The sequence below is a fragment of the Canis lupus genome, chromosome 15 (genome assembly GCF_011100685.1).
Source record: "Canis lupus familiaris isolate Mischka breed German Shepherd chromosome 15, alternate assembly UU_Cfam_GSD_1.0, whole genome shotgun sequence".
Taxonomy (NCBI): domain Eukaryota; kingdom Metazoa; phylum Chordata; class Mammalia; order Carnivora; family Canidae; genus Canis; species Canis lupus.
In genome coordinates this window covers 51,709,205-51,736,055 of record NC_049236.1, presented here as the reverse complement: position 1 = coordinate 51,736,055, position 26,851 = coordinate 51,709,205, and the positions used below count along the sequence as shown (strand labels likewise).

The 26,851-nt window shown below is 40.1% G+C and overlaps 1 protein-coding gene across 4 annotated transcripts in view; it reads right to left on the bottom strand.

Annotated features, from left to right (window-relative positions):
• TMEM131L (transmembrane 131 like) overlaps positions 1–26,851 on the bottom strand; it is a 161,226-nt gene that overhangs the window by 50,282 nt on the left and 84,093 nt on the right. For 3 of the 4 annotated variants that reach the window (XM_038559066.1, XM_038559067.1, XM_038559068.1), the window contains 5 exons: positions 24,947–25,070; positions 23,391–23,507; positions 22,404–22,514; positions 775–852; positions 421–574 (listed from right to left, as the gene is read on the bottom strand). In XM_038559066.1, the coding sequence (XP_038414994.1) occupies positions 421–574; positions 775–852; positions 22,404–22,514; positions 23,391–23,507; positions 24,947–25,070 (584 nt within the window). Of the gene's footprint in view, positions 1–420; positions 575–774; positions 853–4,112; positions 4,168–22,403; positions 22,515–23,390; positions 23,508–24,946; positions 25,071–26,851 lie in introns of those variants that run through there. The other variant, XM_038559069.1, reaches the window with a different exon arrangement.

Sequence of the window (26,851 nt, the reverse complement as noted above, 5' to 3'; positions counted from 1 at the left end):
CAGGCATCCAGGAACAACCGGCACCCAATCAACTATTAAAAACACAAAGCAGCATGATTTAACTGAGCTTCTGCAAACCAGTAACAATAGAACAAGAGATATGAGACTTAAAATACTTTGTGAATATTTATATTAGATTGTTGTGCCCATTTAACTTGTTTCTCTCCAGGATCCCAAGAAAAATTAATCCTAAGGGAACTCAGAATGGTTTGCAGTCACTCTTAATTTACTCCAAAATAATACAGCCTTACTAGCAGTTGCGGATTGAGAACTAGTTACTGTTTCAATCTCTTAATGATGAAATCAAAGGCTCTTTGTCTTACATTGCAATGATACAATCAATATGTAAATGCCACGAGAATGATGATGTATGTTAATCAAAACATATTTTAATAAAAATTTTAAAAGATTACACTTTACCTGAGGTCTCAGATTTATCTGTAGCTACATAAATAATAGAAAGATGATCTAACAAATCTTGTGTGTTTTCTTCAAATTCTTTTGAGGAGTTTTCCATGGTTACAATTATGCTCATTTGTAGCCGTAAAACATCATCAGATTCCATATAGCAACTCTGAGATTAGACGGATGGAAAAACAGGAAAAACAACAACAAAAAAATCATCCAAACTTTGTGACTTCAAAATTTAAAAAAAGAAAAGCACTTATGGTAAGGGCATGTATATTTCTGAAAACAGAATGTGTCATCTTATTCTTTATTTCCAAGCCAAGAGGTAGGAAAGGAAAGATAAAAACAATGAATTTTTTATTTTACCTTTAACTGCTGACACACTTTATTACGTAAACTGCATTCCAGTTGTACTTGCAAGAGGCTAGTATTAGTGGTTTCTGCCTAAAAGAAGGAAAAAAAGGGGAAAAAAAACCTTACAAGAGGCAAAAAGTTCAATCTCATATTCATAGTGAACAATCTATCATTTATTCAGGACATTCATTTATTCATTTAATAAATATTGAACTATCTGCTAAATGCATATTATTCTAGCAGCTGGAAATAAACATGAATAAGACAAAAAATGTGTCACTGAGCTTACATTCTAATGGAAATCATAAACTCTCCCTTGGGCAACATGAAAATTCCTATTATGGCAATAAGGAGATAAATATGTTCTAAATATACACAGGATACTGTAGTTTGGCGTTTCTTATACTTTTTGAACTTTGTTTCAACATAGGAGTCTTTCATTTCAAAGTAGCTTTACCCAGTAATAGCCAATTAACTTGTTTTTATGTCTGCCTTCCATTAGTAGAATGACATTAGAAGCTGTGACAAAACAGTAAGACAGTCTAAAATGCCACTGGTTGTCATAATCATTTTTAATATGTGAAAGAGCTACAGATGGAAGAGACCAAAATAAATGAAAAGAATGCAGAATTTTGTCAAGTTCAAAGATCTTAACAGCCACATGAGATGAGAACCGACATAGCTTTAAGAGGAGGAAATGAAAATTCTAATCCAGGAATACAGCCATTTGGACAGGAGGGTGGGGGGCTTGTGGGGGGGGGGGGGCAGCGCATAGATAGTGAAGGCACAGGGAAGTCAGGAAGTGAGGCATGTAAATTCAAACAACCAAAGCTGGGAGAGTTCCTTTTTCGTTCAGTTTGATGTGTCTGGCATAGTGATTATAAAATAAAAAGGCACTTGGCTTGGCAGCCATAGTCAGGACTCCAAGAAATCTCAGTAAGGTAAGAAGGCATTCCCCAAATCCTTGGCTGACTTAATTGTTGGTAAGCATTTATTCACTCCAGGAAGATTTAGTATTAAGTAGAACCAACATGATGGTATTTAATTTGTTAGATTTATTAAGAATTACCTAAGTACATTATGTTTTAAAAAAAAAAAAAAAAAACATTTTTAACCACTGCATTCAACAACTAAAGTACCAAAACTACAATGTAATATAAAGCATTTTAAAATTCAGTAAAGATAGTTAAGCTTAACGAAGCTTGTAAATGGGACCAAATATTAACCAAAGGCTCTCTTAAAAAGTTATTGCTACTATCTGCTAGACTTAATACCATTTGTAAACTGAATGTAAAATATATTTTTTAAATATTTTATTTATTTATTCATGAGAGACACACAGAGAGAGGCAGAGACATAAGCAGAGGGAGAAGCAGGCTCCGTGCAGGGAGCTCAATGTGGGACTCGATCCCAGGATCTTGGGATCATGACCTGAGTCAAAGGCAGATGCTCAACCACTAGGCCACCCAGGCAACCCTAAAGGTAAAATCTTAAGGAAGAACTAGATTTCTGAATTTGTCTTTCTGTAAACAAGTTCCACCATCAAAGTCGTAACAAGAAAAAGCCTACTACTCTCTGAAATTGCTTTAACCCAAGTTATAAATGACCTCCTCATATCCAAGTCCAATAGACACTTTTCATTTTGCCCAACTCTTCTGCCAATTTAACGCTGCCACTATCCACATATGCTTCTCTTGGTTCTTTCTCCTTCCTCTTTGGTTCCTCCTTTGTGGCTCTCCCCACTGTCCTCTCAAGATGTTAGTTACTCTGGATTCTGTCTTTTGCCCTCTTCACTCTCTCTCTACGGAAGCTCTGTGACACACTGACACTGCCTGCACTACTTTCTCCAGCTCAGACCTCTACACCCACCCATGTCCAGCCGATGGCCAGGCATCCTCTTGAATGCTCACACTTGTCAAGATAGCTACCTTTGCTGTGCATGTTGCCCTGGCACCATCACTGATAAAGTTATTTATGGCTGAGGCCTGCATACCAACTTCACTCCACCTCCTCACCCTTCTCAAACAAACCCATAACCAAATTATACTAATCCCACCTTAGTGGCCCTTAAATCCATGCACTTCTCTTCATTCCTAATACCCTGGAGATCAGGAGTCAGCAAACTATGCCCAAGGGCAAATCTAGCTAACTGCTTGTGTTTGTAAATAAAGTTTTATTGGGACCCCGCCATGTTCATTCCTTTGTGTACTGTCTATGACTGCTTTCATGCTCTAACTGCCGGGATGAGTACTTGCAACAGAGAGTGCATGGCCTGCAAAGCCAAAATTTACTCTCAAGGCCTTTACAGAAAAAGTTTAGGGATGCTTGCCCTTGTTGAAGGTAGGAGACGGAGGAAGGGGACAGGTAGGCTAGTCTCCCTGTGTCTACCTATGCCCTCTCCATTCCAGTCTCCACACTGCAACAAGAGTGAGTTTACAAATACGCAAATCAGGCAATGCCACTAGTTGCTTAGAAACTCTTCAAAAACCAACTCCTTTACTGTAGCTTCAAAACTCAGGCACCTGCCTAGTCTCCACCTCCTTATTTATCCTCCAGCCTCACTGGCCTACTTTCTGCTCTGTTTTGCCTTCAACCTCCGAACTTACTCTTTTGCTGTGAACTCACACCCCGAAATCCATCCTTCCTCTACCTAGCTAAACCTTCACATCCAGATTAAACATCCCCTTCACCAAGGCTTTCCCTGACACCACAGCTAGGGTAACTGTCCACTACTTACACCCACAGCACCTTTTCCCTGACCTTCCTTAACACTCCTCGGTATAATAACACTCCTGGCTCAAGGTCTGTCTTCGCCAGAAGATTGTAACCACCTTGTTTGATGCTTTTACCACAATGCCTACCACCTAATTCAATATGCAATTAGTGAATGACAAGAAGTGGGCACACAGCAATAGACAGCTTGCTTGAAAAAAGCAAGCTTAAGGGATGCCTGGGTGGCTCAGCAGTTGAGCATCTGCCTTCGGCTCAGGGCATGATCCCAGGATCCAGGATCAAGCCCCACATCGGGTTCCTTGTGGGGAGCCTGCTTCTCCCTCGCCTATGTCTCTGCCTCTCTCTCTGTGTCTCTCATAAATAAATAAATAAAATCTTAAAAATAAATAAAAAGGCAAGCTTGAAATGGACAAGAAACTAAAAATAATAAACAATGGCTATAAAGTAAAAAAATATACCAAAATCTTGTATTTGACATGTACTTCTGACCTAAACTTAAAAAAAAAAAGTTTAAAGAAAACCACCTATCAACACGTTTTCAACATATGTATTTATATTTTTTGAAAAGTTATAGCAATTTAACTGTAGGCCTTAACCACACAAGGTAATTCTCTTACCTAAAATATTTCTTCAAATGTTGAAATGTTATAACTTCAAAACTATAATTTTTGAAAACAATTAAACAATCCAATTTGCACAGTCACCTGATGTACTATAAAGCCCAGTAGGTTGTCATTCTTGGTAAGTTTCTGGATCGATGACTCTATAATTTACCATTTTAAGTAAGATTCCTCTCTTAGCTGGAAGTGTAACAAAAATAAATTATATTGTTTCATTTGTTGTAGAACACTTCAGAGTCCCACAAGGGGGAGTTCCAGCACCTCCAAAGTGTCCCTGAAGCGGGCCAATTTTTCTCAAAGAGCAATTTAAACGTTCATGTCTTTATCAAAAAAAACCAAAACTACTGTAATCTTGACTTAGGAAAGTAAACCATAACCAAAACATGAGCTCTCTGGGGCAACTGCACACATACTGGGATTAAATTCTCTCTGAAAGGGCCCCAGCTGAGCACATTTGTTGTGACCGTGGGACATCCCCTTATCCAGGAGTGTGCCTGGGCAGATTATAAAAGGAAAATAGAAACCAACTTCTCTACTTTTCAAATCCCCCAAATCACTTTAACAAATTAGTTCATAAATTTTACAGATAAAAAATCAAATAATTTCTTGGTAGTTTCCACGTAAAGTATATGGTATTATTCCCTTGTAGAAGATGGGGAGAAATGTGGTTTGGAGGGGTTAAATGACTTATCAAAGATCCTAAATTTAGCTAGTGGAGAAATAAGGAAAAAAAAAAAAAAAGCAGATCTTTTAACACAAGTCAGTACTTTTTTTCTAAGTAAATCAGAACAGACCAAGTCTACTTCTCCTGAATTTAAAAGCTGGGAAGTTCTTCACCATGGGGAACATGCATTAGAAAACCATACCAAGAGATAATGCCATAGTCAAGGAAATGGAAGTGTTTAAAAAACAAACAAACCTTTTGTAACGGCTTATATTCCCTTGGTTTTATGCTACATGTCTAGTTAACTGGAGCTAAAAGAGAAGAAATCACCTAGTTCTGTACCTGCTAAGAAGCTGGTCTTTGCACACCAAGCCAGGGCAGAGTGTTATTTGAGGTGATGATGTACAAGTAAAGAGGAAACAAAATGAGAGACTTTCAAGTCCTGTCACTTTAGATGACTTTTACTAACAAGAATAAACCAATCTCCTAACAAAAGTATATAAGAATCTATAATATATTAATCCAGAGAGAATGATCAAAAGCCTTGAAATTATGATGTTCACAGTAATGACCACACACAGAAACCTTGTATTTAAGGAACATAGCTTGTGAAATATGAAAGAATTATAGATAAATCTCAATATTAGGTCCTATTTTTCTCCTCCTCCACAATTTTGAATGCTAAGTTTTAAAAGGTTCTTACACAGGTCAATTTTCTTATGCCAGCACGTATATCAGTAGGAACCCAGATTCTGTATAAGCCGTGGGACTATTCCAGTCAGTAGCCCACATATACAGTGCTACGTACAACAGAATCTACACAGCAAGTGATTTTGCATAACACAGACACTTTCTTGGGTCCCTTCCACACAATGGCCATGCTCTATAACCAAACTCCTAATTTAGTGTTTCCTGCACAACAGAGGGACTCAGCTGAGTTATTAGTCAGCACTGTAGGGTTGCTTTCACCCTTAAACAGCGGCTGTGCTTCAGCCCTCCCCACTGCTGTGCTAATCCTCAGATATTTAGCCACGGAAACAAAATTCACCTACATTGCCAGGCCCCCCTCACTAAAATATTTGTAAAATCCTAGGAAGTGGCTGAAATTAGTTTTTCTGTTTTAAGGGAAGAGGGATTAAAAAACACACATTTTTGTATTTTCTCTTATGCACATCTTTTTTAGAAAAAGCTTTGCCATAAACTAAATTCAAGATGAAACTCCAGCCACAAAAGCTTAGGGACATCTCATACCCTGCCTAAGACTCAGTTTCCTCTTCAATAAGACAGTGAGTGAGTTCAAGCCAGTTACGAGCCCTAAATGAGATACAGACGACAAGCACAAGGCAGAGTAGACCTTCAAAAGGGAGCGTTATTGTTTTTACTTATTCATTCACAATTAATGCATTAAATTAATAAAATTCCACAAGAAATAACTTAAATGCTTCTGGGAAAACCCACATCAAAAGTTTTAAGAGGGGAAACTCCTCTTCCATGCCCCTTTGGTTTCTAAGAGAAGAGGGCTGTTTTCTTTTGTTTTTTTTCTTAAACATTTCAAATTCTTTTCGTCTTATTTCACTTTGGGTTCAGAACCCAAAAGAGGAGAGAAGAGCCATTTATTGCCCACAACCTTCCACCCTCCTGAAATGTGCCAAAAACCCTGAAAGACAGACAAAAAGCAATGTGGAGAACAAGTTAACACTTAGATACTGAGACTTTTCGTTGAACCCAGTGACAGTGGCCTGTATTGTGCAACACTCTGGCTTTTGCACTTGGGGAGCTAGCTTTTAACTGTTACAAACTGGGCTGGCAGTTTCAGGAGAGCCTTGTGGGATTTTCACCTTAGTAAATCATGCAGCATATGGTGGCTTGATCCAAAGGCAAAGCAGCTATTTTTATACAATTGGATGCTGCTGGCCTTAAGCAAATGACAAGTGGGTCCTGAAGGCCTAGCTCCGGCCTTGACCCTGGGTCCAGGCTCAACAAAAGTTCAGCCTTTGTGATGCAGGCCTTTGTAGCTTGACCTTGAGCAATGTGGGCATAGCTTTTACCTAAACAGGTGTAGCCATGGCAAAGATCAGCTATGGCTATAGAAGAAAGGATGATGTGGTGGAAACAGTATGGTGGTTCCTCAAAAAAATCAAACATGGAATTACTGTATGATCCACCAACTCTACTTCAAAGTGACAGGAGGGGGGATCCCTGGGTGGCTCAGCGGTTTGGAGCCTGCCTTTGTTTGGCCCAGGGCGTGATCCTGGAGTCCCGGGATCGAGTCCCACATCAGGCTTCCTGCATGGAGCCTGCTTCTTCTCTCTTTCTCTGTCTCTCATGAATAAATAAATAAAATCTTAAAAAAAAAAGTGACAGGAGGGATTCGAACAGATATTTGTACACCCAAATTTATAGCAGCATTATGTACAGCAGTCAAAAGCAGAAACCAAAAGCCAAAATTCATCCAAGGACGAATGAATAAACAAAACATGGTGTATCCATGCAATGAAGTGTTATTTGGTCTTAAAAGAGAAGGAAGTTCTGACACATATACGACAACACAGAGAAGCCCTGAAAAGCTGTATCAGAGTGGAATAAGCCAGACACAAAAGGGCAAACATTCTGTGATTCCAATTATGTGAGGGTGCCTAAAATAGTCAAATTCATAGAGCCAGAAAGCAGAGTAATGGTCATGGGGGACTGAGAGGAGAGATTAATGGGGAGCTGCTATATAGTGTGTATAAGAGTTTCAGTTAGGGAAGATGAAAAAGTTCTGGAATGGACGGTGGTGACAGTTCCACAACAGGGTGAATGTACTTCATGCCACTCAACTCACACTTAAAATGGGAGTTTATGATATACTTTACCACTAGGAAAAGAAAGGAAAGGAGAGAAGGAAAAAGAAAGAGCAGAAGATGTCACAGTCAGAGCTCCCCCCACAATAGAGAGAACTTCCAGTGCACCAATTGCTTTTATAGTCAGATTGTGAACAGACTGTTGGGTCCACCTCCAGGCAGACAGTACAGACAAGTTGCTCCGAATTCTGTTCCTTTTTCATACATTATCTTCATGGCTAAGAGTTGAAACTATGAAAGGGTCTAGCTTCACTTCACGTGGGCTGGCCCATAGACTCAAAAGTTCCTCCCCAACTCACTGGCTCTAGATTTATTAATCCCTTAAGTGCCAACTGCTGCTTTAGATGCTCAAGATCCAAAAAGACAGATTCACAGATGGATGGCAGATTTTATAAATAAAGAAGCAATAAGGGTAGAAGACAGAGATATGCTCTCATCTTGGGTGGAGTCCGAGAAGCAATGTGACACAATTATTGCATGCACAAAGAAGGCAACCATGAAGGTCTGTCCTTGGAACAATCCAGTCCACTCTGGACATCAAAGGGGTGCTAAAAGGTTAGAGAAACATGGTTTAGTTTTCCTATCAGAGCAAGATGAAGAGAAAACAAAACAAAAAAAGGCAGATTGATGAAGCAGGAGGAAGACAGGGTTCCCCTTAAGAGAAAGACTTAAAAATTTTTTTTAAAATTAAAAAGAAAAGAGAGAGAAAGACTAACTGGGGGCACCTGGGTAGCTCAGTGTTTGAGCATCTGCCTTTGGCTCAGGTCATGATCCCAGGATCCTGAGATCAAGTTCCTTAGCGGGCTCCCTGCAGAGAGCCTGCTTCTCCCTCTGCCTATGTCTCCCTGTCTCTCATGAATAAATAAAATCTTTTAAAAAAGAGAGAAAGACTAATCTCTTAGAGAACAACTAGACAAAATTCGAATGAGAAAACAAGACCTCAAAGGTCCAACAGACACAGAGATGGAGAAAGCCTGGTAGCAAACTGAAATGAAGGAGACAGATCTTTGTGCTCACTGGAGCTTTAAAAAATGGAAGAAAAGCAAGACCACAGCAGATGGGAACTGTTCCCCAGGAAGGAACCAGGATTCGGTAATAGGAGTTACGAAGGCAAGCACTTCTAAAGCCAGGTGCAGAACCCCTAGTAAGAGCCAACTGAGTACTGAGACAGCTATACCCAGTTACGAGAGAAGACCTGGACAGGTTCACAGGGGCAGGGGACAGGAAAGTCAGAGCAGAATGCTCTGAAAGTATTAGGTTGAAACACAGTTAATGCCCATGCCCTGGGAGAACATGTCTGAGAAGTTTACAGAAGTAGGACTCAGTCTAAGAGAAGGCACAGTAAAAAGAGGAAACCCATTAAAGGGGAACCAGGCAAGAAAATCAAGAAAGACTGACCCCAGGCCTGATTTAGATGTTGGCATGATAGGAGAGCATCTCCTGTGGAAGACTCTCCAACCCAGGGAAGAGAAGATTTGTTTGAACAACAGATGCTGTCAGCAGACCCATAACTGATTGATTTTATCTCTCTCCCTTTAGGAGAACTCACCAGAAAATATCTAGAGGAACATCTAGAGAGAGAGAGAGAGAGAGAGAGAGAGAGAGAGAAAAAAAATATATATATATATATATAATCTAGATCAAAAAGAAAAAGGAACGACTTGATTCCAAAAAAAAGTAGCAGCTTTACAGATGTTAGAGAAATAAAAAGACCGAAAAAAAAAAAAAAAAAAAAGCTGGTTAAATAGCTAAAAACTCAACTGAGCCTTCCCAAGAGGAAGAGGGGACAGGAAAAGACAAGCACATCCTGGAGGCATAGCCCTTGACTGCAGAGAAAGGGGGGCACACTCACAACCCGGAGGAGACCGTGAGCGGCTCACGGCCAAGGTGCTCTCCCCACCAGGCCATAAGCTCCTGAAAGGTCAATAGCAGCTCCCCTCCAAGAATCTGCTAAGAACAATCCTCCACTTGAAGGGGGGTGGGGGGGGGAATCCCTGGGTGGCTCATCGTTTTAGTGCCTGCCTTGGCCCGGGCAGCCGATCCAGGAGTCCCACGTTGGGCTCCCAGCATGGAGCCTGCTTCTTTCCCTTCTCCTGTGTCTCTGCCTCTCTCTCTCTCTCTAGTTCTATCATGAATAAATAAATAAAATCTTTAAAAAAAAAGCGGGCGGGGGCACACTAAAAGGGAAAAGCCTTCTCTCAGAAGCAGGTTCTAGAAGCCTCAGTGAGTCTACTGTAAGAGGCCATGGAAACCAGTGTGTGCACAGATCCCCATATGCCCCTGCCCAGGCACTGCAGCCGCTCCATCTCCAACAGGATGTCCACATCATTCAGCACAGGAATGCCAGAAACAAAGGCTCCGTGAAGGAAAGGAGAACAAAGACATATCTGTGCCTGGGCTGCCACCACCACGAAGTACTAACTCTGCTAACTCAGAGGGAAGACTACAGGGCCTCACGGGCTACTTCCTGAGAGGAGCCGGTAAGTGCAGGTGGTGCTTCACCAAGTCACTGAGGTCTCAAGTCAGCCTCCGGACAGGCGATCTCTTCCCATTGATTTTAAATGCAAAGGTCTTGGAATCAAAACAACTGGCATAAACTAAAGCCAAAACCAAGGTGATACTCTGCATCCTCCATCCCTCTTTTTGGCAAAAATGAAGTATGGAAACAATTCTGCTTAGAATTAGTCCCTTGAGGGCTGAGATGGGAGGCATATTTTCCAAATCCAGTAGATGTAAGGTTGATTATCAGATATTCTTGTATGTCTTAAGATTCTAGACTCAAGCAAAGCTCAAGAAAGACTTGATACTTTTTTAAATATTTTTTTTCATTTTTAAGTAATCTCTATATCCAACATGGGCCTCGAACTCACAATCCCAAGATCAAAAGTCTCATGCTCGACCAACTGAGCCGGTCAGGTGCCCCAAGTTACTTAATATTAAGCCAATGTAATTTGGGGAAGCCACACACACTCTAGTGAGAGCCAGCCTCTTAGCTCCCCAGCTCACTCAGGCATGGACAACTTCTCGGGCTAAGACCAAAAAAATAAGAAATTGGGGAGGGCTTCAAATTGTTTTAATGTTAACTCACAAGCCAAGATAATTTGATATGGGACTATGGCCTTGAACTTTCACATCTTGCCAGAGGACTGAATCCCTAAATTTAAAAATTCTCCAAGAATTTCACAACAGAAGGTTTATGTTCAAAACTTTTTTTTTTAAGTGATGAATGCATTTTAATTAGGTGCCAGGTACTAGTTCTAAGCACTTTAGTTGTACACAAGCATGAACTTAGTCAACAGCTACAGCAATCTTATAAAGTAGTGTTATTTTATTTTATGGGTAAACAGACATGAAGAGGTTAGGTAATCTGGCCAAGGTCACTCAGAGGTGACTGAGATTTTTACCCAGGTGGTCTGGTTTTAGAAGTCACCTTCTTATTCACTATACTATGCATCTCTATGATGGGGCACACTTAACATGGCTGGTATTTTTTTTTTTTTTTATTGGAGTATCTTAACTCTGTTATTTGATCCCACTGCAAAAACTGATAAGCTGTATTGGATAGCATACTTGAAAAGAATTCAGAATAGGAAACAGATGATGACATGAACTTTCAACCTTGACTGCAATGTGGCTTTGGAACAGACTATTAATGAATTATTCTAATCTATCTCAGAGCTTTCTAGGGACAAATTCAACAATGCTCCCCAACAGTGTGAGGAGGATCAAAGAAATGGGAGTTTGGTTCCAGTGGGAGGAGGAACAGAGGAAGAAACTAAGGAAAGTGGGGGCACAGTTGCCAGAAGTCGGCTGATCTCCTTGTCAGAGGAAGGGTGATCCCATTCTTTTTTTTTTTTTTTTTTTTTTTAAGATTTTATTTATTTATTCATGAGAATACACAGAGAGGAGAGAGAGAAAGGCAGGGACACAGGCAGAGGGAGAAGCAGGCTCCATTCAGAAAGTCCGACGTGGAACTCGATCCCGGGTCTCCAGGATCACACCCTGGGCTGCAGGCGGCACTAAACTGCTGAGCCACCGGGGCTGCCCGGGTGATCCCATTCTTGATCACAGGCAAGCCCAATGAGTCACAGGTACAAAAAAATGAGGAATGCTATTAGGAAAGGATTCTCTTTCCCTAAATTCACCTGTTCCTTTTGCCCCCAGTCTTCTTCTCCACTTGGAGGTAGATGGGACTGCCTGTCAGTGGGCAACAGACCATGATGATGTGTGGTAGACAGCACCAAGAAGGGTAGGGGGCTCACGGAGGAACTGGTTTCTTATCTCTCTACTCTAGAGAAGGGTATCTCTGTCCTTCAGACTCAAACCTCCTTCTGATGGGCCACCTCATGATCTACCCAAGGGGACAGGGAGTTAGTAACTGGTTCTCTGACCTCAACTGATATGTGAGCATGTGGCTTATCAGCAATATGACAGTGGCATTTTGGTTTCCGGACTCCTGATTCTTTTCTTTTCTTTTCTTTTTTTTTAACTAGGCTCCACGCCCAGCATGGAGCCCAAACTGAGGCTTGAACTCACAACCCTGAGATTAAGCCCTGAGCTGATATCAAAAGTCAGACATTTAACTGACTGAACCACCCAGGCGCACCCCCTGACTCCTGATTCTTATATGTCCACTAGTTCAGAACTTGGCCAGGAATACAGGTGTCATTTATTGGGCACCTTCAAATACCCCAATAAAAGTTTCTATAATATTCTAATATAATAAATGTTTGAAAGAGGCCAAAAACGATTCATAACTCATAAGTTCATAAATGTTAAAATTATAGTTTCTTCCTTTTTAAGATCATTTATTCAATTTTCAAGCATTTATTTACCACATGTTATATGGCCAAACCGTGCTGGATAAGAAAACAAACACTGGCTAAAACAGGATTCCTGCCCTTAAGGAGTTTATAATCTTGGCAAAGGAAAAGACACTCTTAAAAACAAAAGCTTTTAAGTACTGTACTTGCTACACTAGGGGTCTCTCAGGGTTTTCCCTAAGGAGCTAGTCAATTCTCCCTGGAGGCAGAAGAGAAACAGGAAGCACTGAGTCAAAGGATAGACCAGGAAACAGCTCTCCAAGAACTGTTCTCTCTTGCCAAGAGAGCAGAGAATTTCGATGATAAGCAACAAGGGTAAGACAGAGGGGAGGGGACTCCCTGCCCTATAGAACAGAAGGAAGAGAGACAGCCACCCCCACACATCTAGGCATTTCTCTCTAGTCTTTCCCATGCTTTCTTCCTTCCACTTTCCACTTCCCACGTTCCCATCCCCTTGAATCATCTTCATTGGAATGAGATGAAAAAGAGAAAAATGTACAAATTAAGCAATTTCCTTGTTTTCCAATTTCCCTATTTTTAAAAGCCATATCCACTCATACAAATGTTCCACACTCTCCTTCTTATATATACTACTTTCCATACCACTGTATTCATTATTGATATATTAGTAGTCTCTTTTCCTTCTTAATGTCCACTATTAATTTAAAGAATGCACACAGCACTTACAAAGATTTTATTTCAAAAAATAAAATCCATATTCAGGTAGGTAGACAAAAATTAAGTATTGGCATATACTCACCTAACATATAGTAGTACTTTCCAGACTCTGATACTCTATCATTTTTATGTTAAAGGAAAATCAAACAGCTTTCATCATGCAAAGAAATAATATTAAATACATTACTGATTACACATATATTTGTAGGAATTCTCAGCTATCACATTCAGAAAGTGTTTCTTTCATTTAACTAATTATGGAAGCCCATCCAGAAAATAGGACAGCCTCAGAGGTTTAAGAACCTTTTCCTGTTCTCTATGTTTCATCTCCAAATCCTAGACCAGACTCTTACAATTTATTAGTGAGAAATGTGCCCCTTTCTCTTCCGTTGAACTGTGATTGAAAAAACTTTCCGAGGTCCCCTCCCTATACTGATTTTACAGCTTCCCTTGCAGATCACCACACTTAATTGACAAGGATCAGCACCTCAGGAGACAAAAAGCAAGAAAGCAACTTGGGACACCTTCCCCCCAGCCTGGCAGGCATTGGACTCCATGCAGCCCCTGCCCAACACCTGTCCTGGACAGGCAGGCACAAGGGCCCGATATCGCCACTCCAAAAGCAAAGGCTGTGCCAATCTGAAAAGGTTAGGAACTCCTGGTCTGAAATGCATTAGATACCACACAGCACACCCAGAAAGAATCTCTCCTTTCCACAAGCCAGCAACACTATACTGTGGTGGGGAAGGGGAACCCCTCATCACATACATGCATACTCAGGAAATACACTGAAAGCAGATGATAAAACATTAATCCCAGTTATCTTTGCCAAGTGTGACCAGGGTCTTGGGGCTTACTACTAATCTTTTACTTCTCTGGTTACCCATGCTAGCTTATGATTACATTATAATTGTTTATAACCACAATCTCACTTTTAGATAATTTGATAATATGATCCTATGTTAGAACACACACACACACAAACACACACCCCTTTACTTGGTGAGGCTGTGTGTCATGGGCTTTCCTCACATTTTAAAACTTCTCTGGGTTTTCCATATTGCCTTATCATTTTATTTTTAACAGTAAACATTATTTTATAGGGGTGCCTGCATGGTTCAGTCAGCTAAGCATCTGTCTTCACCTCAGGTCATGATCTCAGGGTCCCATGATGGAGCTCTGCATCAGGCTCCCCGCTCAGCGAGGAGTGTGTTTCTCCCTCCCTCTCTCTGCTCCCCCTGCTTGTGCTTTCTCTCTCTCAAATAAAACAAGTCTTTTTAAAAAAATAAACATTATTTTACAATGATTCTAATGACAGTAACTTAAGTTCTTGTAAATCTCCAAGAGCTTATTGCGACAGTGAGCCTATATATATGCCAGATTCTGAGACAATGCCAATTTCAAATATTGTTTGAATTATGCCAAAATAAACCACTAAAACACTCCTCAAATCTCAATGGTTTGGAATCAAAACAGTGCTGTAAAAAACATTAAAAAATAAAAACTCTCACTTTTTCATAAACCTAACACAGCTATATTTATGTATTCTATCCCACCATATATTGGCAGTTACAATTACCAAATATAGTCTAGCTTCTATTCTACTATTCACTTGTCAGATTAAGGATCATAATCATAACTTGGAAGACCTACTTAATAGTCTGACCTATTGATGTAATCAAATTTATCAAATCCTTTTTCTACTGTTGAGCCTTTATTTTTTTTAAAACAGATTTTATTTATTTATTCATGAGACAGAGAGAGAGAGACAAAGACAGAGACACAGGCAGAGGGAGAAGCAGGCTCCATGCAGAGAGCCCGATGTGGGACTCGATCCCAGGACTCCAGGATCATGCCCTGGGCCAAAGGCACGCACTAAACCACTGAGCCACCCAGGGATCCTCTATACTGCTGAGCCTTTAAAAGCTGTTCCTATTTTACTGCCATTATAAAAATGCGGCAAAAAAATCCCATTTTATTTGCGATTTGTCTTTTGTGGACAATGAATTGCTAAGTCAACAGATATGAAAGTCATCACAACACTTACTAGATATGGGGAAAATCCGGCAGCAGATTAAGCTGGCACTACCAATTCCAGCTCTGCTCTCAGCTACCACCAAGTCACTTAAACTCTGAGTCTACTCCACAGTTTCTAAAATAAGAATATTACCACCTGCCCTGGTAGTAAATCTGGTGAAGGTCAAAGTGGCTGATGCGGTGAAAAGGTGAAGTCATACAAATCTTACATGGAAAGACAGGTAGATATGCTATTTGGGGACCTCAGCTCAGATGCCCACTGACTCACGTAGCTATTAAAAACTCTGGAGGCCCTCAGTGTACTATACACTAAACTGATGTTGAGATTATAAAAATGAAAAGGAAACAGGTCCTATCCTAGATGGCCTTGTGGAAGAACAAGAGAGGGAGATGACACAGGACCCCAAATGTTCAAGCAGGGGCCTGAACCAAGTGCCAGGGGACCTGGAACACAGTCTTGCCTAGGACCCTGGGGAGGCTGCGAGGAGGTGATACCCCAACCAGATCTCCAAGGATGGAATGAGAAGAATCATTCAAGTTAGAATGGGGTGAAAGTTTATGAAGGTAAGGCATGTAAAAAGAGATATGCGGCATGTTCTGACAGTGAGTAACCAGAGCAGAGAAGAGAAGGGTGGGACATCGGAGCCTGGAGAGGAAGCTGCAGCAGGTGCCGAGGGCCTCACACACCACGCTACAGGACCCCATGAGGACAGACACCAGGGAAGCAGTGAATGGCACTGTTTTGGAGGACATCAGAGCAGCAGTGTAATGCATGGACTGGAGCAGAGAATGACTAGGATAAGACAAGGGACAAATAATGACAAGAGCACAGCAAAAGCAGACTAACCTAAAACTCTCACTTGGACCCACTGTAACAGTGACTTCTCATCTGCTAGGAACCCTCACTTCATTTCCATCAAATGAAAAAGAAGGGCCAAATGAAAAGGTTTAAAAAGTAAAAAGCAATCTTAAGTTCTCTTGCTCCCCTACTTTCTTCCTAAGAGCAGACCCACATGTCAAGTGTATATCCTCCTCCCCACCAAACTCAGCGGCCACTACAACACACTGGGCCAGCAAGAATCTAGAGAGAAGACGAACCACACACATACACTTCTGTTTCCAGCAAAAGAGACTGAACCACTTTTTTTTTTTAATTTTTTTTTTTTTTTTAAATTTATGATAGTCACACAGAGAGAGAGAGAGAGAGAGGCAGAGACATAGGCAGAGGGAGAAGCAGGCTCCATGCCGGGAGCCTGACGTGGGATTCGATCCTGGGTCTCCAGGATCGCGCCCTGGTCCAAAGGCAGGCGCTAAACCGCTGCGCCACCCAGGGATCCCGAGACTGAACCACTTTATCTGATTCAACTGAGCAGGAAAGAAGCAAACGTCAGACACCAATGGGTAAAAGACCAAATAAAAAGGATCAAAATGAGCTCATGCTGCAAAAAAAAATGTGATAACAATTGTTCACTGGCACCCTAGTTTATGTCATGAGATAGACACGTTGTTTTTGTTATTCTAAGAAACAAACTGGTATCTTAAACTTAGGATATTCATATTAAAAGGGCACAAGCAGAGGCGCCTGGGTGGTATAGTCAGTTAAGTGATCAACTCTCCGTTTTTGGCTCAGGTCAAAATCCCAGGGCCATAAGATGGAGCGCCACACTGCGCTCCATGCACAGCGTGGAGTCTGCTTGTGCTTCTCTCTCCCTCTCCCTCTCCCTATTGCACTCTCTCACTGTCTCTAAAATAAATAAATCTGGGGATCCTTGGGTGGCTCAGCGGTGTAGTGCCTGCCTTTGGCCCAGGGCGCGATCCTGGACACCCGGGATCAAGTCCCACGTCAGGCTCCCGGCATGGAGCCTGTTTTTCCCTCTGCCTGTGTCTCTGCCTCTCTATGTCTATCATAAATAAATAAATATATCTTTAAAAAATAAAAATAAAATAAAAATAAAATAAATCTTTAAAAAGGGGGGGGGAGCAGCAATCATGATCTATGTGACATTACAAACACTTTTTTCCCCTACTAGTAAAGAAAATATCAAATAAAATAAATACATGCTCTTATATAATACATGCTCTTCTAGAAAAGGAGGATAAAATATCAAATAATGCCCTTTTTGGAGTACTTTAATAAAGTTATACTCTGATTAGGGATTAAGCTCTGTACTAGGTGCTTTACAGATGCTCATTTAATGCTTCCAACAAGCAGTGTGGCTCAGCGGAAAGATTCCTAGGCTTGGAAACATATAGTAATTAATTTTTCCTCCAGTTTGTATCCATAAAATAAATCCATAATTTTTAAGCATTGCTTAAACTTGACTTTTGTCATAGCTATCTGAATATGTATGTATGTATGTATGTATGTATGTATATATGTATGTATGTATGCATGCTCCATGCTGGGCATGGAGAGTAACACCAACTGCTATCACAGTATATTCACATGAGGTAATCTGTATTAAGTAGCAAGGATACATGAGCTAAGGTGTTCTGATTCCAAAAAATTTCCAGTTGCTACCTCAGGAAGCAATTTTAAGAAAGTGTGAGGGAAGAGCAGTGACAATCCCCTCTATCTGAAAAACTCAGTATAGCTAGCTGATCCCCAGTGGAAAGAGCTCCCTGGTCTTCCATCAACATTCACTTTTTCATATATATACATATAACAAGTCTATAAGAATGTGAAGGAAAGGGAATTCTAGTGCACTGTTGGTGGGAATGTAAATTGGTGCAGCCACAATGGAAACAATACAACCATTCCTCAAAGTATTAAAAATAGAACTACCATATGATCCAGCAATTCCACTTCTGAGTATTTATCCAAAGGAAATGAAAACACTAACTTGGAAAAATATCTGCACTTTCATGTTCACTGTAGCATTTTCATTTTAAGTAGGCTCCACACCAAGCATGGGGCCCAACACAGGGCTTGGACTCACGACCCTGAGATCATGACCTGAGCTGAAATCAAGAGTTTGAAGATTAACCGACTGAGCCATCCAGGCACTTCTAGCATCTTTTTACAATAGCCAAGACAGGGAAATAACCTAAGTGTCCATCAAGGGATGAATGGATAAGAAAATGTGGTATGTACATACAACAGAATATTATTCACTCCTAAAAAAGAAGGAAATCCTGCCATTTGTGTCACATGGATGGACTTGAAGGGCGTTCGTTATACTAAGTGAAATGAGACAGAGAAAACCAAATGCAATATGATCTCACTTAAATGTGGATTCTAGGGAAAAAAACACATACACATATACACACACAACTGAACTCAGAACAGATTCATGACTGCCAGAGGTGGGTGGTGTAGGGGGAGGAGAATGGGTGAAAGTGGTCAAAAGGTACAAACTTCCAGTTATAAAAGAAATAATTCCTGGAGATGTAATGTACAGCATGGAGGGAGAAACCATTTATACTCATGCAACTTAACCTGAAGGTGTGGGAAATGCTCCCTGTGTCACCCTAGCTCTCCCCTTAATGACCTACTTATATTTTTCTAACAATCTCTCTAAAGCCTCCTTGAAACTATGTATATTTTTGCTCTGTATAATCTTATGTGCTAAGAATTTTCCTGTTTATCCCTGGATGCTTAAGCATAACTTTCATGCCTTCATGCCTGCATGTGCCCTACACCTACAATGTGTCCATCAGTGAACAAAATAAAGATCCCTGACCTGCAGAGCTGATGTTCTAAGTGAGGGGCAGGCATAAACAGCTTTCGCTATTCGTATTTAGCTTCTCAAGCTCTCTAGCATCCTGGTACATGACCAAAACCTAATTTTGTTTCTTTACAAATTTAAGTTACAGTGCAGGCAACTGCATCAAGTGTTTCAGGTCATATATGTCACAACACTGTACAAAGATACACATCTGTCTCTTGTTTCTGATTTAATTTCTCATGATGGACTTTTGTTGGGTTTACAGCAGCAAAATATCTGATATCCTCCACGATCATTCCAACAACTCAAATTTCTTTCAAGTTTTGAAATGGTAGCTTATGGCCAAGTTAAAAATCCCATTTGATTAACGTCTCCTCAATGCAGCACCTGAAGCACATTTGCTGATCCACCCTCATGGCTTTACAAAATACTCCTGCTGTTTTTCTTTCTCTGGTCAACATTTCTAGCTTGGAAGAATCAAGCAGCATCTACACCTTTTAGACACTTTATATTCAGGAATCCTTGGGTGCATGTCCTTTTCTCCTGTTGCCTATGTTTAAGCCAGGTAGTTTTTCTTAATACTCAGTTAAATATACTAAAATACAACTCTATTTAGGCCCATATGTAACCCAAACGTATAAGCAGGCTATCTATTTTACTCACACAAAAAAATCTAAAAAGTATTTGGCCCTATTATTGTTTGAGTGAAAATGTTTTTAAATGGTTATTATCACCTTTAGTCTCCGTTTTCTTATGACTCCATGGACTCACATAAAGCAACTGTATTTCTTCTCTCAACTTCAAACTTTAGTCCTAAACACAACAAATTTATTTTTCTTCATGTGGAGCTAAGGAGGTAAGTGAAAGCAAAGTTGAGGACATCTTAATTTCCACCTACACCTTCTTACTCTTTTGTGTTTTAAGAGATCTACCTTCCAGCTCTAAACTGAGCTAGAGGTGATACTTCCAAATCCTCTTAAACAAAAATCAGAAAGAAGAAAACTTAAGACAGAATATCAAAATGAAGATAGTTCTGAGGAAGGAGAGCTGACAATTTTATCGTCACTAAAAACACAACACAAACACATATATATGTATGTGGTTTCAATGCAGAAATATTATAGTCAGAATTTTTTCTGAGGAATACCATAATGATTTCTTTAGTCTAATGTTGCAGGTTTTTAGGTATAGTAAGCCTTGAAAAATACTTTAAAATGTCCTTTTTTCTGAATCACAGTACAAAATGGAAGACTAAAATAACTGCCTTTTGAGAGATATTCTTTGATTGTGAGATCTTCAAAATACTGTTGTTGTTTTTTTAAAGATTTATTTATTTATTCATGGGAGACACACACACAGAGAGAGAGAGAGGCAGAGACACAGGCAGAGGGAGAAGCAGGTTCCATGTAGGGAGCCCAGTGTGGGACTCAAAACTAGATCCTGGGACATATCCTGAGCCGAAGGCAGACGCTCAACCACTGAGCCACCTAGGCGTCCCAAAATACTGGTTTCTAACAAAAGATCAGCACCCAAATTTGAATTTTAGCTACAAATTCTGAAATGTATTCCATTTATCTGAAATGTATTTCAAATGTATTTCATTTCATATTACCACCAAGTGTGGTCCAACTTGCATTTGGGGGACAGAGACTTCTGAAAGAGCCAGAGTAGATGCTGGCGGGTCTGTTCGGGGCTACTTGAGTGGCCTGGAAGAGATGATGACAGCCTCGCTGCAGGAAAGGGTAGCGGGTGTTGTCAAGGAGAGCAGACAAGAGCTGCAGGTACAGCCTGTTACATGCAAGTTCTCTTCATAGCAAGATCCCCTGCAGGCCTCATAGGGAGGACAGCATGGTCATTGCCCCTCTCTCTTAATTCCCTGTATCCTTAAATTAACCTCTCTTAACTAGGATATCTGAACACCTGTCTCTGTTTCAATACTTTTATCACCACGAATATGGCATCTGGCATTCAAAGCTTCCAGTCTCAGTAACCAGCGAAACCTGGCCATTCTCAGCCACCCCCTTTGCTGAAGGACAGCCCCGAGATAAGACTAAAAATGTGCAGCAGAAAAAATCCATGCTATCAGCATATGTAAGTTATACTGACTCCAGTCCTTTTCACCCCTTACAAAAATGCAATCAGATCACGTCATTCTTATGCTTAAAGCCTTTCAATACATCCCCGCTGGTCTTAGGATTTAAACCAAATCCAAATTCACAAACCTTAAGAAATCGTCCTTAAAATCCTGGGAGGAGGGGTTATTCAATTTTATAAAAATAAAAGTAATACCAAAAACTCCCAAGAATTATCTAAATGATGACAAATCTCTCAGACATTACATTACAGGTAAATTAGTTTTGCTTGTCTTGTCTTCCCACTGGGATGTAAGCTCCAGGAACATGGAAACTGTGTGCCCATAGCACTGGTTCAATAAGACTGTTGAATGAGGGAGAGCCTCAGGTACTGCTGCGACCCACACAAAGATCTAAGCAATGTTCTTTATTCACTAATCAGAAAGTAAAGGGTAGGTAGGTAAGGTGGCAAAGTTCATCATACATTGGTTCAAGAGTTTTCTCAATTTCAAACATTATCCATAGTCACCAGGAAATAAGTCAAAAGGGAAAAATGATCAAACCTATATGCTATTAATGAAATGCATATTGAAAGAACATTAAGATATTACACTTGACCCTGGAACAACACAGGCTGAACTACAGAGGTCCACTTACAGGCCATTTTTTTTCGATAAATAGAGTACAGTACAGTAAACAGACTTTCTCGTCTTTATGATTTTCTTAATAACCTTTTCTCTAGCTTACTTTATTGTAAGAATACAGTATGTAATACCTACAACACAAAATACATGTTAATCAACTTTTTACATTATCTGTAGGCCTTCTGGTTAAGTTTCCGGGGAGTCAAAAGTTACACACAGATTTTGAACTGCGGAGGGGGTGGGCACCCACAATCCCTGCACTGTTCACGGGCTGACTGGATACACATTCTAAAATATCAAAAACATTTCTTTCCACTAAGCCACACTCAGGAAAGATTGGAAGCTGAGAGAGGAGAAGATAGTAAGGCATTTCTGAGAAAATATCATTACTGGTGACCACAGAGGTTCTGTCTTCCCGAGAAGCAACCTAGTAAGATTTAACAAGCTCTATAAAATGGTTCATACTCTTTAACTACAGAATCTCCCTTTACAAAATATACCCCAAGGAAATAGGTAATCCAAAAAGGAAATAAAGAAACTTATAAAACATGTACATGGCCTAATGGTAATAATAATGAAAAACTGGAAAGTTTTCAAATGATCAAATATGAGATTAAGCTAACTATGAGAAAGCAACATCATAGACTATACAGCCTTTCAGAAGAAGTACATGGATTCCACTGACACTTTACATATATATTTTTAATTTATCTATATATCAGGATTTTTTTCTAAAGGCAGAAAGCTAATGAGCTTAACATCTCTAATAATCCTATATAAAAAAGGCTGCAAAAGATAAATTTAGAGGACTACAAAGTTTGGTGTTTATCAGAATTCAAAATAAATCTATTAAAATTACCTGCGTTTGTGAAAGCTGAATGCTCTGGACCTGTGGAAGCAGAAAATAAGCATTTGGTAACTGCTTTGCAGACCCTTCGGTAGAGATTCTTCGAGTGCCAATTCCAGATACCTTCAGGAAAAAGAAAAAAAAGTTAATCATTCCCCGATTCATTTTGAAACATATTTCTCATAATGTTAAAACACCTTTCCAAAGGAATCTGTATTCACCACCTTGGCCTTTAAGATTCTATTAATCCAATTATTATATATCTTTGTCTACAAAAGAAAGCAACAAAAGCTGCTATATTTAAGTTGAATATTCCTCACTATTGCTAATCTTTTCAGATATAAACAACTTTCCCCCATAAGGGACCAAGTGGTTAATGGAAACCAGTAAGAAATAACCACAGAAATGATAGATCTTGGCTTGATGCCACATCCTATTTAAGATGTCACAGATACCACTTAAGAATTCCTAACTACTTTTTGTGAACAACAAAAAGATTCTTCACACTCCATCCCTGGTGCCTTGATATGAATAGTGAGCTCCTTGAGAACTGGCTGCCAAGCATGCAATCCATGTCCCCTGATCAAAAATATTCCCAAGCCCAGGAGGGAAGGGGGCAAAAATCACTAGGAACTGCTTTTATACCTCCTCCCCCTGGCCTGTTCATGAGGTCAGGGCAGAGAGTTCTGAAAGCCCGTTCTCTTTTATAATAGAAACATAATATGGTAGGCTTCTTTGTTTTGTTCTAATGCCCTTCAAAGATCCATAGTGAGAGTCACAGTTCTGTGCTCTGAGCAGAAGACAGCCAACTGTGTATGGCATGGGAGGCAGAAGAAGGGGGGAAAGCTGGCGAGTTTATCACTAACAAACACTATCACTAACAATCTTATATTCTAATGACATAAACCAGGGGGCAGCATTTCCAAAAGTCTTTTATAAAATATCCAAACCCCTCTATTAAATCGACAAATCAAGGGACCAGAGGGAAACGTTACTTACATGATAGTGAAGGATTCCATATGAGGAGGTATTAATAAATAAAGAACTTTCAATGCTTCCTTCTTCAGTAGGTAAGAAAATAATTCTGAAGGATGTTTTCCCCATTGCTGGAATCACCTGAAAGGAAGAACCAAAATGGTCATTTGGAATGGACCTCTTAAAAAAAAAAAAAAAAGTCAGAGACTTTCTTTTTGACTATTTCCACTGATAGATGTCTGTATATCCTGTATCCTTGATTCAGAAGTATCACAAATCCCTGAGAATCATCAAGTGGATCAAAATCCAACAATCTAAGAGGATGTACCAAAGAATATGCCACAGACTTATGGCAGGATAGCTGACAAGTCTTTTCACTTCGGATTGAGAATCCTACGCCCTCGTGTTCTTCCTTTTCCCACCTCCTCCACACCCACATGGTCAATGGCCTTTACCAAACACACAGTTCTAACCATACTTAAGTAAAAGGAGCCTCCAATGTACAAACCTGTCAATACCTAATGGAAGTCAGGAGCTGTGTTAATCTGGACAGACTACCATAAAATACTGGGCTCCCTCTTGCACCAACTCCTTGGTCCTGTATTTAAAAGGGAAAAAGTCGGGCAGCCCCGGTGGCGCAGCAGTTTAGCGCCACCTGCAGCCCGGGGTGTGATCCTGGAGACCTGGGATCGAGTCCCACATCGGGCTCCCTGCATGGAGCCTGCTTCTCCCTCTGCCTGTGTCTCTGCCTCTCTCTCGCTCTCTCTGAATGAATAAATAAGTAAATCCCTGGGTGGCTCAGCGGTTTAGCGTCTGCCTTTGGCCAGGGTGTGATGCTGGAGTCCTGGGATCGAGTCCCACGTCGGGCTCCCTGCACAGGGCCTGCTTCTCCCTCTGCCTGTGTCTCTGCCTCTCTCTCTGTCTCTCATGAATAAATGGATAAAATCTTAAAAAAAAAAAAAAAAAAAAGCTGTTGTCCTTTAAAATGCTAATAAATAAATAAATAAATAAGGGAAAGTGCATCAGGTAGATATAAGTAAGCTAAATAAACAAGAAAAACCCACTACTAACTGGGATCTTCATTAAAAGTTAAAGACCACTGAAATCTAAACTACCAGAAGACCAGGGTTTGGAGCTCTCTGCTATGGTGCAAATTAGCTTTATAAGGAGCCATTCACTACCTCCCATTCCTACATTTAGAAAGGATTCCTATTCTAGTAGGTTTGCCCGGCAAAGAGATCATGACTATAAACCTTGTACTAATTACTAAATGGTTCTGCATTTGTAGTCATTTCAAGACACATAATACTAAGTTTCTTTAACCATGAAAAAGTCCCATTAGATATACAAGATTATACCTTGTTTAGATTCTAAACTTTTTTTTCCATGTAGATAGCAAGACCCACCAAAATTATGGACAACTGAAAAAATAAATGCTTAAGCAAACACACAGAAGGAAAGAGTTTGGGTAGCAGAAAAAGGGGAGACAGGGAGCAGAGGGTAAAAACTTCAGGCCAAAGAAAGCAAGAAAACCTGGCAGCCTGCCACAGCATAGTTTCCAAGAGTACATCAACACTTACCCTGCAATGAACAGGAGGCACATGAAAATGTCTAGCAGCTGTAAACACTGAATTCACCACGACCTCACTATCCCTACTAGGGTTGTAAGCATAGAGAATCTTTGCTGCAGGGTGACCCAGGAACCTAGAAGGGAAACAAGGAGAAAAAAAAATCCAATGTATTATGTGGTCATAAATATAGCTATCCATTCACTCATCCCTCCACCCATCCCCATATATATATACTTTAAACCTAGAAAGTGGGCAGACCAGGTGGCTCAGCGGTTTAGCCACCAGCTTCAGCCCAGGGCGTGATCCTGGAGGCCCAGGATCCAGTCCCATGTCGGGCTCCCTACATGGAGTCTGCTTCTCCCTCTGCCTCTCTCTCTTTCTGAGTCTCTCATGATTAAATAAATAAAAATCTTTTTAAAAAAAATAAATAAAAAATAAAATAAAATAAACCCAAAAAGCTGTTGATGTTCATTAAAGTTAAAAGCAACAATGATTAAATCCTGCTATTAATAAAGCATTTAATTCACACGTCAAAAACTGTTAAAAGAATTATTTCTTTTATGAGGCACTTAAGCCAACCAATGGTAACACCTCACTGACTTTTGCGTTAGAAGAATTCAACCTGCATAGGCCATTAAATGCTTGCAAATATACAGAGTAGGAACTAGGAGCTCGCCTGACGGGGCTCTAATTCAAATGAAAATATGTTTAGATAAAGAAACTGCACTTAGAAAAACCCAGTTTTTTAAAAGTTTCTTCTCTAAGTAGTAAGTTTAAGATTGGGGGAATGGATTTCAACTCACAGAGAGACTATTAAATCTAAGGAAAGGAAAACTTAATTGGTGCTAAAGACCATTCTTCTGAGAAGAAGGTCAGCAGCACTTTCTAGCGCTTGCTCTTATCCATTTAAATCATGAGTCCTTTAGAAAATTCTGATGAAATCTTTGGATCTTCCCTCCACAAAGAGACACATACACACAAGCTTTAGACATAATCAAAATATTCGTGCACTAAGGTAAGAATGTCCGCTTTCCAGCAAACACCCTAACTGATGAGGACATTCATGTTGACTCTTCCCTTCCTCCTCTTTCCACCTGCAAGGCTAGCAAAGGAATGTAGCTAACTTCTGACCCACCTACCTGCCAAGTTCTCTAGAATCATTTCCCTCTGATTCCTACCACCTGATACCAAATTCACTCTCACGTCATAAACAGAGTCACAAAAATTCCACTGAAGCTGTTTCTCCAGTTTTAAAGCCCTCAGTGGCAGGGACCCAAATATACAGCTCTCCTTAATATGGCCTAGAAGTAAAACTGTATCTAAATTCAGCAAAAATTCATCTCAATTATACTTGTATTTCTCTGATTTTATTCTGAGTTCTCTAATACTAAGAGTTGTGTGTTTTAGGGAAAATGAAGTACATACTGTCCTGTGTACAATGGGATTTCCAAACTACTGTATCATTGCCATCAAATCCCTCACATTCCTCTTCCAGCTTTTCTTTTCCCTTTTTTTTTTTAAAGTAGGTTCCATGCCCAGCATGGAGTCCAATGTGGAGCTTGAACTCATGACCCTCTAATCAAGACCTAAGCTAATATCAAGAGTCTGATGCTTAACCAACCGAGCCACCCAGGCACCCTACCTCCTCCTACTTTCAATCACAAGTATTAACTGAAGGTTTAATACAGCCAATGTGTATTTTTAAAAATAAGCACTAATGTGATCAAAACCTTGGTTTTTTTTTTTTTTTTTTTTTTTTTAGCGTTATCTAATATGACTAAAATTTTTTTATACTACCATAAGCATAAAGGGTCACCTCAGAGAGCCCTGTCTTGGGAGTACCAGGCTCACATTTCCCTTTTCCCTCCATTAAGTTAAATAAATAAAGACCTCATACTTTTAGGTTTTAGGTAA